The 12,132-nt window shown below is 37.5% G+C and overlaps 2 protein-coding genes across 2 annotated transcripts; both read right to left on the bottom strand.

Moving 5' to 3' along the window:
• Positions 1 to 946: 946 nt before the first annotated feature.
• On the bottom strand, positions 947 to 4,608 carry LOC130467040 (uncharacterized). The gene is made up of 3 exons (XM_056835532.1): positions 4,426 to 4,608; positions 3,295 to 4,183; positions 947 to 1,097 (listed from the first exon to the last, which is right to left on the bottom strand). The coding sequence occupies exons 1-2, from the start codon at positions 4,597 to 4,599 to the stop codon at positions 3,326 to 3,328; spliced, it is 1,032 nt and encodes a 343-aa protein (XP_056691510.1). The 5' UTR covers positions 4,600 to 4,608; the 3' UTR covers positions 947 to 1,097; positions 3,295 to 3,325.
• Positions 4,609 to 10,008: 5,400 nt separating this feature from the next.
• On the bottom strand, positions 10,009 to 11,129 carry LOC130467582 (glycine-rich protein DOT1-like). Its single transcript, XM_056836127.1, has 3 exons — positions 11,076 to 11,129; positions 10,481 to 10,607; positions 10,009 to 10,376 (listed from the first exon to the last, which is right to left on the bottom strand). The coding sequence occupies exons 1-3, from the start codon at positions 11,127 to 11,129 to the stop codon at positions 10,009 to 10,011; spliced, it is 549 nt and encodes a 182-aa protein (XP_056692105.1).
• Positions 11,130 to 12,132: the final 1,003 nt, after the last annotated feature.

The raw sequence follows: 12,132 nt of genomic DNA, 5'->3' as shown, positions 1-12,132 counted from the left end.
GTCATAAGTCATAGCCCCAACCTCCCATAACTGTTTCAACTCTTCAATGAGTGGTTGCATGTACACATCCAAGTTTCCTTTAGGATTTTTAGGACCGGGAACGAGCAAAGAAAGGAACATGAATGGTCTTTTCATACACATCGATGGAGGCAAGTTGTATGGTGTAAGAATAACTGGCCAACATGAATATTGGGATCCAAATTTACCATGGGGGGCAAATCCATCCGTGCACAAACCAAGCCTGACATTTCGTGGCTCTGATGCGAAATTAGGAAAGGTTGTATCCAAGTGCTTCCACGCTTGACTATCACTAGGATGTGCGAAGGTGTTTTGAACTCGGGGATTCACTAGTAGAAAAAACCCTTATTGCAGCGGGCTTTTAGACCCCTGTTGCAGCGTACATCGTATGCTGCAACTGGGGGGCCTGCAACAAGTCTGAACTTGTTGCAGCGTACAATGTTCGCTGCAAAAAGTAATTTGTTGCAGCGGGCTTTTAGATGTACGCTGCAACAAGTGCCAAAAAATTGGCAAAATTTTGGACTTGTTGCAGCGTACATATATATGTACGCTGCAAAAGACTCAACTTTTTGCAGCGTACATTTATTTGTACGCTGCAACAAGTCTGAATTACTCAATTTTTTGCAGCGTACATTTATTTGTACGCTGCAACAAGTCTGAATTTTTGCGAAATTTTTTTCCCTTGTTGCAGCGTACAACATATATGTACGCTGCAAAAAAGCACTTTTGGCGGGAAAATTCTAATTTTGTTTAGGGATACCTAGAGTGCCTTGCACCAAATATAGAAACCTGTCAAAACAATAATAGAATAACGCAGCCTGTATAACAAATATAAAAACAACAACTGGAGTTTTGTATACTATATATCCCAAAACCAAAGTGCACATATTACATTTAAATATATGTTCCAATTTCAACATAAACATACATTTTAATATAAAATTTATTCTATAACAACTAAACCAACTCGATCAAGCGCGCTAAAGCCAATAATAAATACTTGTTGGTAAAAAACTTAGCCCATTGCTCACGAACCACATCAAATTCCTCGCATAAGGCGCAATCCTCGGAGTGTAGACCTTTACAAAAACAGAAATTTAAATTAAACATTAGATTAAATACAAATTAAATATCACATTTTAACATTCAAGAAACTAATGACAATGTCCTAATAGTCTAAAATGAGTCCTTAGGTTCTTTAGTTCAAAGTTGGGAGCGAAAATGTCATTTTAGCCTAAATATGACCTATAACGACCCAATGAGCCTATAGGTGCATAAATAGATTGGAACGAGTCTTAGATCGTTAAAATTATGCATATTAAACATGTAATAAGTTTTAAATGAGTCCTTAGGTTCTTTATTTTAAAGTTGGGAGCGAAAATGCCTTATTTTAGCCTAGATATGACCTATAACGATCAAACAAGCATTAAATGGGTATAAGTAGATTAGAATAAGTCCTATAAACTCAAAACTAAGCTTATTAATCATATAATAATTTAAAAATGAGTCCTTAGGTTCTTAAGTTCAAAGTTGGGAGCGAAAATGTCATTTTAGCCTAAATATGACCTAAAACGACACAATGAGCCTTAAATATGCATAAATGGATTGGAACGAGTCTTATAAAGTTAAAATTATGCATATTAAACATGTATTAAGTTTAAAATGCGTGCTTAGGTTCTTTATTTTAAAGTTAGGAGCGAAAATGCCTCATTTTAGCCTAAATATGACCTATAACTATCAAACAAGCATTAAATGTGCATAAACAGATTAGAATAAGTCTTAGAAACTTAAACTAAGCATATTTATCATATAATAAGTTTAAAATGAGTCATTAGGTTCTTAAGTTCAAAGTTGGGAGCGAAAATGTCATTTTAGCCTAAATATGACCTATAACGACACAATGAGCCTTAAATGTGCATAAATGGATAGGAATGAGTACTAGAAAGTTAAAAATAAGCATATAAAACATTTAGTAAGTTTAAAATGAGTCCTTAGGTTCTTTGGTTCATAGTTGGGAGCGAAAATGTCATTTTAGCCTAAATATGACCTATAACGACCAAACAAGCCTTAAATGTGTATAAGTAGTTAGAATAAGTCTTAGAAACTTAAAACTAAGCATATTAATCATGTAATAAGTTTAAAATGAGTCCTTAGGTTCTTTAGTTCAAAGTTAGGAGCGCAAATGCCTCATTTTAGCCTAAATATGACCTATAACGATAAAACAAACATTAAATGTGCATAAATAGATTAGAATAAGTCTTAGAAACTTAAACTAAGCATATTTATCATATAATAAGTTTAAAATGAGTCATTAGGTTCTTAAGTTCAAAGTTGGGAGCGAAAATGTCATTTTAGCCTAAATATGACCTATAACGACACAATGAGCCTTAAATGTGCATAAATGGATTGGAATAAGTCCTAGAAAGTTAAAACTAGAATATAAAACATTTAGTAGGTTTAAAATGAGTCCTTAGGTTCTTTAGTTCATAGTTGGGAGCGAAAATGTCATTTTAGCCTAAATATGACCTACAACGATCTAATGAGCCTTAAAGGTGCATAAATAGATTGGAACGAGTCTTATAAAGTTAAAATTATGCATATTAAACATGTATTAAGTTTAAAATGAGTGTTTAGGTTCTTTATTTTAAAGTTAGGAGCGAAAATGCCTCATTTTAGCCTAAATATGACCTATAACTATCAAACAAGCATTAAATGTGCATAAACAGATTAGAATAAGTCTTAGAAACTTAAAACTAAACATATTAATCATATAATAAGTTTAAAATGAGTCATTAGGTTCTTAAGTTCAAAGTTGGGAGCGAAAATGGCACTTTAGCCTAAATATGACCTATAACGACACAATGAGCCTTAAATATGCATAAATGGATTGGAATGAGTTCTAGAAAGTCAAAACTAAGCATATAAAGCATATTTTAAAGTTGGGATCGAAAATGCCTTATTTTATCCTAAAATCCACTGACACTTCAAATCCACTGGAAACAGAACAAACATATGGACATTTTGATCCGGTAATAATCTTTTTATCACAAACATATGGCAGATAGTTCCTATTGAAGCCATTAACAAACAGGAACAGAATTTAATGCAACCAAGATTCTGAATGGCAACAATAGAAACACAAACATAACCGTACGTTTCCAAGCACCAGATAATACAAATAAATCACCAATGACACGTTCAAATAGGAGCAACCACCCAAATTTCAGAGAGGAAGAAGGAAAATAGAAAAATAAAACTTTAAGAGAAGTCACTCACCCCGAATGTGACTGTTTGTCGAAAGTAACAATCATACTAGACCACAATGCAAGGAGCCTAACTCCACAATGCGCCTCAACTTGTCCTTGTACTCACCAATCACCATTTCTGCTGTCGTAGCCTCCTCTTCGTCAACAGAAAGTACACTCTCAGCCATGCGCAACTTTTCCTCTAAATTGCGAAGTTCTTCCTCTCTAATAACAATCTCTCTCTTGTACTCTTCCACAAGTGCTTTTGTACACTGAATCTTGAATTTCCGTTCAGTTTGAGTCTTTCTCAATTCGGATGATGGCCCAAGCATAGGGATAGCTTTCTTTGCTTCGTAAATCTCAACGAGCCTCTCTTTGAGCCATCCAACTTCTATACATGCTCCTTCAATATCACTAAGGCCAGCTACCATCTTTTCAAGCTCACTCGTAGTGATGAATGCAATACTAGTCTTCTTCAAAGTTTGAACAATGTCACATACATGTTGTATGAACAGAGAACGAACTGATGGTGTTTTGAAATTGCAGTTATCAGCAATATCCCCATGCTTGGAAAGAATAGAGCCGAGGAGGCCCGAGTCTTCAGATTTTACCTTATAACCCCCAACGAAGACATGACTGCTATCACATACAGAGTTCACAATGTCATCATCATCATCATCAACAGCCATCTGTTGAGCCAGCTCCGTCAGAGTTAAGCTTGTGGTCTTTGTGGATGATTGGTCTTTATGATTGTTCATTGCAAAGATTGTATCTTCTATGCTGTTGGTATCATCTATTTCCATATCTATATCAGCATCTCCCTGTGATATATTCTCGACAGTTTGCAAATTGACAGCATCACCAGGAGTTCCTTCTCTTTCTACAGCAGACTGCATTTTCAGCTTCACTGCTTCTGAATGCTGAAATATAAGGGATACAAGTTCCATATTAGCAACAAAAGTTCATACAGGAAATTATTTAATGTATTCTCCATATTTCATATTCAGGGTAAAGTAACAGCAACATAGACATAGACATTACTGCTTAAATGCGGCAATTAAAATGTAACTTGCTGCAAACCTAGAAAAATGCAGCAAATAAGGCGAGGGAATTCAAATTATTCTGCTAGTGTAGGAAATCTTCTTAAACACCTGAATCATACCTGTACAGCAGACAACGGGATATCAGGTTGAGCGGCATCTGAACCAGAAAGATATTTGCCTTGTAAATTGTTCTGAATGAAGCTTGTGTTTTCTCCAATGTTTGGACTTAACCCTTGAGTCACTTCCACTATCAGATTCTCGAAATTTCCGGTTTCTAAATCCTTCTTTGGCATCCTTGTTCTCCGTCTTTTAAGAGAGTGTGTAACCGCGTTCTGACAATGATGCTTTAATACATCAGAAAAGAGGAGCCTAGCTCCTGAATTTGTCGATTGTGGTATAACAGTTTCCTATTCAATGGATGCACAAAGATGAGTGAAACTATTTCATTCAAAATTCTGCAGGCAAAGAGGTTGGAACATCTCATCTTCTAATTGAAAGTGAAACTGGTACAGGGCATATGGATATACATAAATTAAAAACAAACCATTCTCAGTTCATACAACTAAATGGCAGATGATTAATATTTACCCGAGCTCAAGGACTTCAAAAGCATGTTAAGATACTCAGAAGAGTCGGAACATTAAACTTGTTAATTATATACCAATATAGCAACATACAAAGAAGTCAACAACTCACACAAACTATACTCAAACACAATCACCTTCTTATAATCTTGTAGAGCCCTCATTTGACCACTCAAAACTTCTCCATCATTTCACAAGCGTAAACAACAAAAACATCCAAAATTCCAATACTATTCTTAAACTAAACCCTAAATATCCAACATTTCGCACAAATCAAGATTTTGTATGAAGTAATGAATGATTAAAAACCCATAAACATCATTTGAACAAACCCTAAGAAACCCATAAATCATCGAACTCAAAACTATGTGATTTTTTCAATCATAAACCTAAAATTGAACCCTAATCTGAAAACGAAAATCAAAAACTAAAATTGAACCCTAATCTGAAAACGAAAATAAAAAACGAAAATAGAAATTGAACACACCATACCGAAACCGCCGGAACCACGACGCCGAGCAACCACCGGAACCACGACGCGACGGGGAGATGCTGAACCCCCGGCCGACCAAGAATATATCTTTCAGTGACAGGCCGCGCGAGAATTGAACGGGATGGGGGAGATGAGGCGAGAACACCACACACCGGCGAAGACAGCGACGCAGGGCTGAGCAACGCTTGGGTTCGACGGCGACGCAGGGCTGAGTTCGACGGCTTCTTGGATATTTGTTTAAGGGAAAAAGCTTGGAGCTAGAAGAGAAGGAACAACGTACGTTTGAGCCCGCTCGTTTGAGCGCGGTTTGTTGCAACCTAGGAAAGTAAAAAATTTTGAAACGCGGACTTGTTGCAGCGGGCAATAACATGTACGCTGCAATAAAGTCGGGTTGTTGCTGCGGGCTTTTATTTTGTACGCTGCAACAAACACATTTGCTGCGAACAACTAAAATGTACGCTGCGATAACCCTTTAAAGGGTTTGACCCGCGTTGACCGACTGGTTGTTGAAGCGTATTTATACATGTACGCTGCAACAAGGGGGCTGCAACAGGGGTTTTTTCTACTAGTGATTCTTGGCATGCCAAGTCATATCCTCCGAAATGTTCTTGGTAGAATACAACCTTTGAAACCTCGGTGTGATTGGAAAATAGATTAGAACTTTTGCTGGAATAAGCTTACCCTTTGCAGTCTTCTTATACCGATCACTTCCGCATACTCTACATTTATCTAACTGTGCATCGCCTTTCCAGAAGAGCAAACAACCTTTAGGGCATGTGTGGATCCTCTCATGAGGAAGTTCCAAGCCCTCAAGAACCTTCTTTGTGCTATTGAAAGTTCTACCCATTTGGTTGTTATTTGGAATCGCATCATTCATCAAAGATGCAAACCCATCCACACACCTGTGTTGTAAGTTAAATTCACATTTCAAACTTGCAATTCTTGATGCCATCTCCAACACAGAGAGTTTGCTCCCTTCATATAATGGATATCCAGCTGCCTTTAGAAGGTCTATAAACTTCTTAGCTTCATCATTTGGTTCTTCTTCAACTGAATTACCCTCTTCATTCACCAAATGCTCTTGATTATTTCCAAGAGCATCAATAACCATATCCCGATATTGATTTGGCTGAACACGCGAGGACTCTACTAAGCTTTCCCCTTGACATATCCATTGATAGTAATTACGAACAAACCCCTTCTTGTACAAATGTACTCTAACTGTTTCAGTATCATGAAAACGCCTGTTATCACACAAGGGGCATGGGCATCTTATTTTGTCACCATCATTGCATGTTGGATGCTCTTTGCAAAACTCAATGAACTCTCCAACCCCCTTGAGAAAGTCGGGCTTAAGATTGCGCCCGTCGAGTCTATCATACATCCAACTACGCTCTCTTCTTTTCATGATACCAAATTCTACACATCTCACAAAAAACATGTTACTAACCAATCTCTACACATCTCACACTAATCATGTTACTAAACCTACTATGTAGTCTAACTACCGCTCGAAGTTTTCTAAATAAACAATCAAATAATTGATTTTATTAATTATATAAAAATCAATACTTATTAATGATATAAAGTTAAATAATTTATTAATGATATAAAGATCAATAATTTATTCAAACGCACTTATAAATTATATAAAGTTCAATAATTTACTTATAATTTATATAAAGATCAATAATTACTTAAACACAAGCCAATAAGGATAAAAATCAAATATAAATAATAAAATGCATTTACAATAAACACCTAAACATGCACAAATTTATTCAATACACTTACTTACTACTCAAATTCATTCTCTAAATTATTCGTTGTTTCTCATATGAATGAATTGTAGTTGGTAGTTTACGGAAAGGTGAGTTACAGTCCAATGCGATTTATTTTTCTACGTGATCGGCAAATAGATGGTTGGGTGGAATTATGTTGTGTGGGAACAAACTGATCCCATGGCTTCAACTTTGTTACATGCTCTGAAATCTGACATCAAGCATCAAGCATAAGCATGTCTAGTCTTTTTAGATTCAGTGTGTTCAATATGTTGTTTCTTCAGGGCTAGCCTTAGAGGTTGTTCCTGTGAGCTTGTTCCTGTCTAGGTTGTAAACTAGTTTGTTTGAGCTATAAAATTTATCTCTCTTGCTTGTCAAAAAAAAAGTTAACATAAAATTCAGGGCTATGCTTTATCACATCGAAATCCAAATCTTATTAACCATAGAAAACATGATATTTGATAGATTATATTTGTATATTATTCTCCATAACATAATTAGCCATATATAATCTTATATTTATAGCTAGTAAATATTTACGTAATCAAGCTAATTGATCTGATTGATTTACACTCCTAAATTGTAGCCATAATTGTGGCACCGTACATTTGTATATATTGTCTTATTATCAATCAGAATCCTCAACCATTCAAACCATTATTCTCTTTCATGGAGAATAATATACAAATATAATCTATCAATATTCAATACAGATTTAACAAAAATACAACTCACCAGATTTTAGGGTTGCTCAGATTTAGTTTCGTCGACCGTAGTGGTAGGTTCGTCGCCGGAAGGTGGGAGGTGCGTCGCCGGCAGGTGGGAGGTGCGTCGCCGGGAAGGTGAGACTGGGCTGTGGCGGGTTGTTGGAAGTACGACTGGGCTGGGAAGGCGTCGACTGGGCTGGGAAGGTGCGACTGGACTGCGTCGCCGGCGGGTGAGAGGTGCGTCGCCGACAGGTGCGTCGACTGGGCTGGGAGGTGCGTCGACTGGGCTGGGAAGGGTTCGTCGCCGGCAGCCCAAATCGCCCAGCGGGTGGGAGGTCGTTTTTTTTTTAATTATTTTGAAATGTAGATCTGAATGAAAGTTGGTCGCAAAGTACTCAAACCTCTTTTTTTTTTCCTTTAAAAAATTACCGACCGCTTATATGGTTGGAGATATTAAATAGGCGGTAATTAAAATTTTGAATGAGTTTTGGAAATATTCGGATTTTTACCAACCGCTCTTTAGTCGGAATACAAGAAAAAGCAGTCGATAAATTACCGACTGCTTTAAAAGCGGTGGGTAAACTTAAAATTTAGCGACCGCTCAATTTTCGGTCGGTAAATTACCGACTGGTTTTTTTCCGGTCGCTAATTATTTTTTTACTGACTAATTTTATGGCGGTCGGTAAAAGCAGTTGGTAATCAAGCGCTTTCTTGTAGTGCCAAAAGTGGTGTTACCGAAATACCCCTCCCTTCTCCACTTATATAATAGAGATTTTTAATTGATAGGATTTAGATTCTTTCCACTTCTTTATTCAGTTCAAAATTCAAACACCGTATTTGCATGATGACAAATCATCTATTTTGCGATCTGGTTATTAAATTATTATTTTTACTGAAATTACATTAGATTTTATTGTTTACTACTCCACTTATTTTTACTGATTAATTGAAATTTCTGAATTTTGGAGTACTGATTAAAATATATTTTACCATTTCACCTGTTACGCAATGTGATGATCCATTATCTCAAATCTCTTTACTTGCATGTTTTGCACGTGAGTGTATACGTAAGCCTTTTTTTTAATAGGTAAGAAAATGAATTTAGGAGACCCTCTGTACGAAGGGAACTCCTAAGTAATTGTTGTGAACAATGGAAGCTAATTTGGACTATTATAAGGATCAATATACATACAACTATTAACTAAATGACCTACATGTGCAATCCAGTCTGCCGCTTTGTTTGCTTCTCTGTGGCTATGTTTGATTTCTCAGCTGTCGAAAGATCTAAGTAAGTCTTGATGTCATTGATGATGTGTTGTAACTTCCACAGAGTAAACCAGCATCCTTTAATAGAGTTGGTGACCAGAAGATTATCTCCTTCGATTTGAAGTTTTTTGATGTTAAGGTTGATAGCTTCTTGAATACCTTTATGAAGACTCATAGCTTCTGCCATGAATGACTGAGTATTTCCCAAATTGAAGGAGTGCATGAAGATACTGAGTTGTCGATACAGTCTCTAATAATGGCTCCTGCTGCTGCTAAAGTCGTCTTGCTTGAACCATCAAAGTTGAGTTTGAAGAAGCCTAACGGTGGAGGGAACCAACGAACGAGGATGGAGGAGGTGGTGATCGGAGGAGGTGAAGTGGAGTTGGAGATGGAGAGAGGAATAGCATTGAGTTGTGTGAATCAACTTGTAATCTAAATTGCCATTTTGAATGCGCTGATGAGGCTTTCATGAAGTGTAATACCCCGAAATTTTAAATTCGATTTATTAAAATTAAAAATATTTATTAACTTGATTTCGTTTTAATTAAATTACGAATAATCGAATTTCGTTATTTTAATCGTTTTTACGATTTATTTTAAACAATAAATTTAGAAACTGAAATTATTTTATTTTTCGAACATTTCTATTTTTAGCAATTTCTGAAAATTACAAACAATTTCTGAATTTTGCCAAAATTGTGAATTTATTAAATAAATTAAAAAAAAGGGGGAAAATTTCTACTTTATTTCCTTGCTCCCCACGCACAAACCAGGAAGTCAAAAACTTCCTTCCTTCCAATAATTCAGTCTAAATGCAGATACTTGGACCCCAAGCACATTTCCTTGTTCATCACACTTCTCATATACAAATTCAGAAATTAAGATGGAATTTCAACAACAAACCAAATACAATTTCAATCTCAATCTCAATCCTTGTTTTTCTGTGATTCAGTCCAACCAACCACCGTCTGCCACCACCGCATCCACCACCATTCCCACCACCATTCTCACCACCATCATCTACCACCTGCCGCAACATCCCCAGCCACCCAGACCACCGTCGCCCTACAACACCATCGCACGCACCACCTCCTTCCCCTGCTCCCTCTTCTCTTCTCGCCTCCCCTGTCTCGTTCCCTCTTTTTCGCACCACCTCCCACAACCACCACCACCTCCATCCACCCTCATCATCTCTCCAACCAACCTCCGCCCCTAAAACTCCGGCGAACCACCCTTCCCCTTCCCAAAATCTCGATCGAAAAACCCACCAATCTCCCCTGTTTCTTCCCCTTCTTCGCGCCACTCACCATCTCCCCTTAACTGCTCCGCCGCCGTTCAACTACCGTCACCATCGCCGTCGAAATTCCCGGCGAATCCCAGCCCAGCCCAACCTCCACGCTCTCTTCCTCCCTCTCTCCTCCCTTCGTGCTTCCCCTGTTTCGCTCGTTTCCCTCCTTCCCCTGCCGTGTTCTATTTCCAGAGAAAAAAAAAAAAAAAAGGAGAAAATCAAGAGACCTTATTTGTTTTTATTCTCCTCAAAAACCCCTCACAAATTGGGCCACATAACCATTTGGGCTTGGGTAAGAACAATCTAAAATTTTCAGAATTTCTTTAGTATTTACGTTTTAATAAATAGTTTTTACGGATATTTCATGAAATACCCTCGAGTTTTGCCATAATTCACCAAACGCCCATCAAGTTTCAATAATTCATAAAATACCCCTCACAAATGACTTAATACCCCAAATACCCCTTCATGACGTCATCATCCTCATAATCGACCAATTATGATCTAATTACCTACCTAATCTCTAATTAACCCCCCTAATCCCTAATTTCCCATTAACCCACCCATTGACCCATTAACCCACCTATTAACCCACCCATTTCTTTTTCTTTTCTCTCTCCCCTTCCTTCATCCATTAACCCACCACCCACCTCAAGGATTCCACCGGAGTTTGATTTTCCGGCGACGGATAGGGCTTTTTTCATGGCTGTCCCCCTTGCTCACTGCCATTCTCGTCTCTTTCTCACCTGTCCATCTCCATCAACAACTCCGACATCTCCCTCAAAACTCCATCATCACCCTCGGCAGCTCCTCAATTCCATTACTAAGTTTTGAATTCTTGCAGTAGCTCGGCCATTACAAAGATCTACGAGAATCGAACGAATGAACTCTTCAAACAGAATTCAAAACAAAAAATGAGGAAGAAGATTTAGCTGGAATTTTTGATTGAAATTATGGAGACTCGAATTAGGGTTTCGATTATGATGTTACAATTCGCTGATTTTTTGAAGCAAATCGCTGGGTGTTGGAGTTGAACGCTTCCCCTCCACTTTCTCGCACTTGGGTACTCTTAATTCAGTGAGTTAATCTGAAAATTAAATTTCTGGGGTGTTATTTGCAATTTGGCGAATTTGGGGTACTCCCAATTCAGTGAGTGTCTTGCAATTTGGCGAATTTGAATTTCTTGCAATTTGGCGAATTTGGGGTACTCTCAATTCAGTGTTGGAGCATTCTTTGAATTGATGAGATTAGCTTTAATGGTGGTGGAGGTTTCTTTGCCGCCATTGTTGAACTGCGATTAGTGTTCGCGTGAAGCAATTCAACGTTGCGGCAGGTTGACTCGACGACCGACGGGGGTCTGGTTCAACGGGAATTACAACGAAGACAATGGCGAGGTGGTGGTGGAAGAAGGGAGAGAAAGAAGTGGCGGTGAAGAAGAAGGGAGAGGAAGATCGAACATGAGTTAATTAGGAAAAATGGGTAAATGGGTGGGTTAATTAGATGTTAATTGATTTAATTAGGAATGATGACGTCATGAAGGGGTATCTGAGGTATTAAGTCATTTGTGAGGGGTATTTTGTGAATTATTGAAACTTGATGGGCGTTTGATGAATTATGGTAAAACTCGAGGGTATTTCATGAAATTACTAATAAATTTTTTATTATTTTTCAGATTTTATTATCAATTTTATGGGAATAAAGATTCTA

The sequence above is a fragment of the Spinacia oleracea genome, chromosome 2 (genome assembly GCF_020520425.1).
Source record: "Spinacia oleracea cultivar Varoflay chromosome 2, BTI_SOV_V1, whole genome shotgun sequence".
In the NCBI taxonomy this organism is placed as follows: domain Eukaryota; kingdom Viridiplantae; phylum Streptophyta; class Magnoliopsida; order Caryophyllales; family Amaranthaceae; genus Spinacia; species Spinacia oleracea.
Note: the sequence above shows the minus strand (reverse complement) of the source record. Positions and strands in the feature narration are given on the sequence as shown.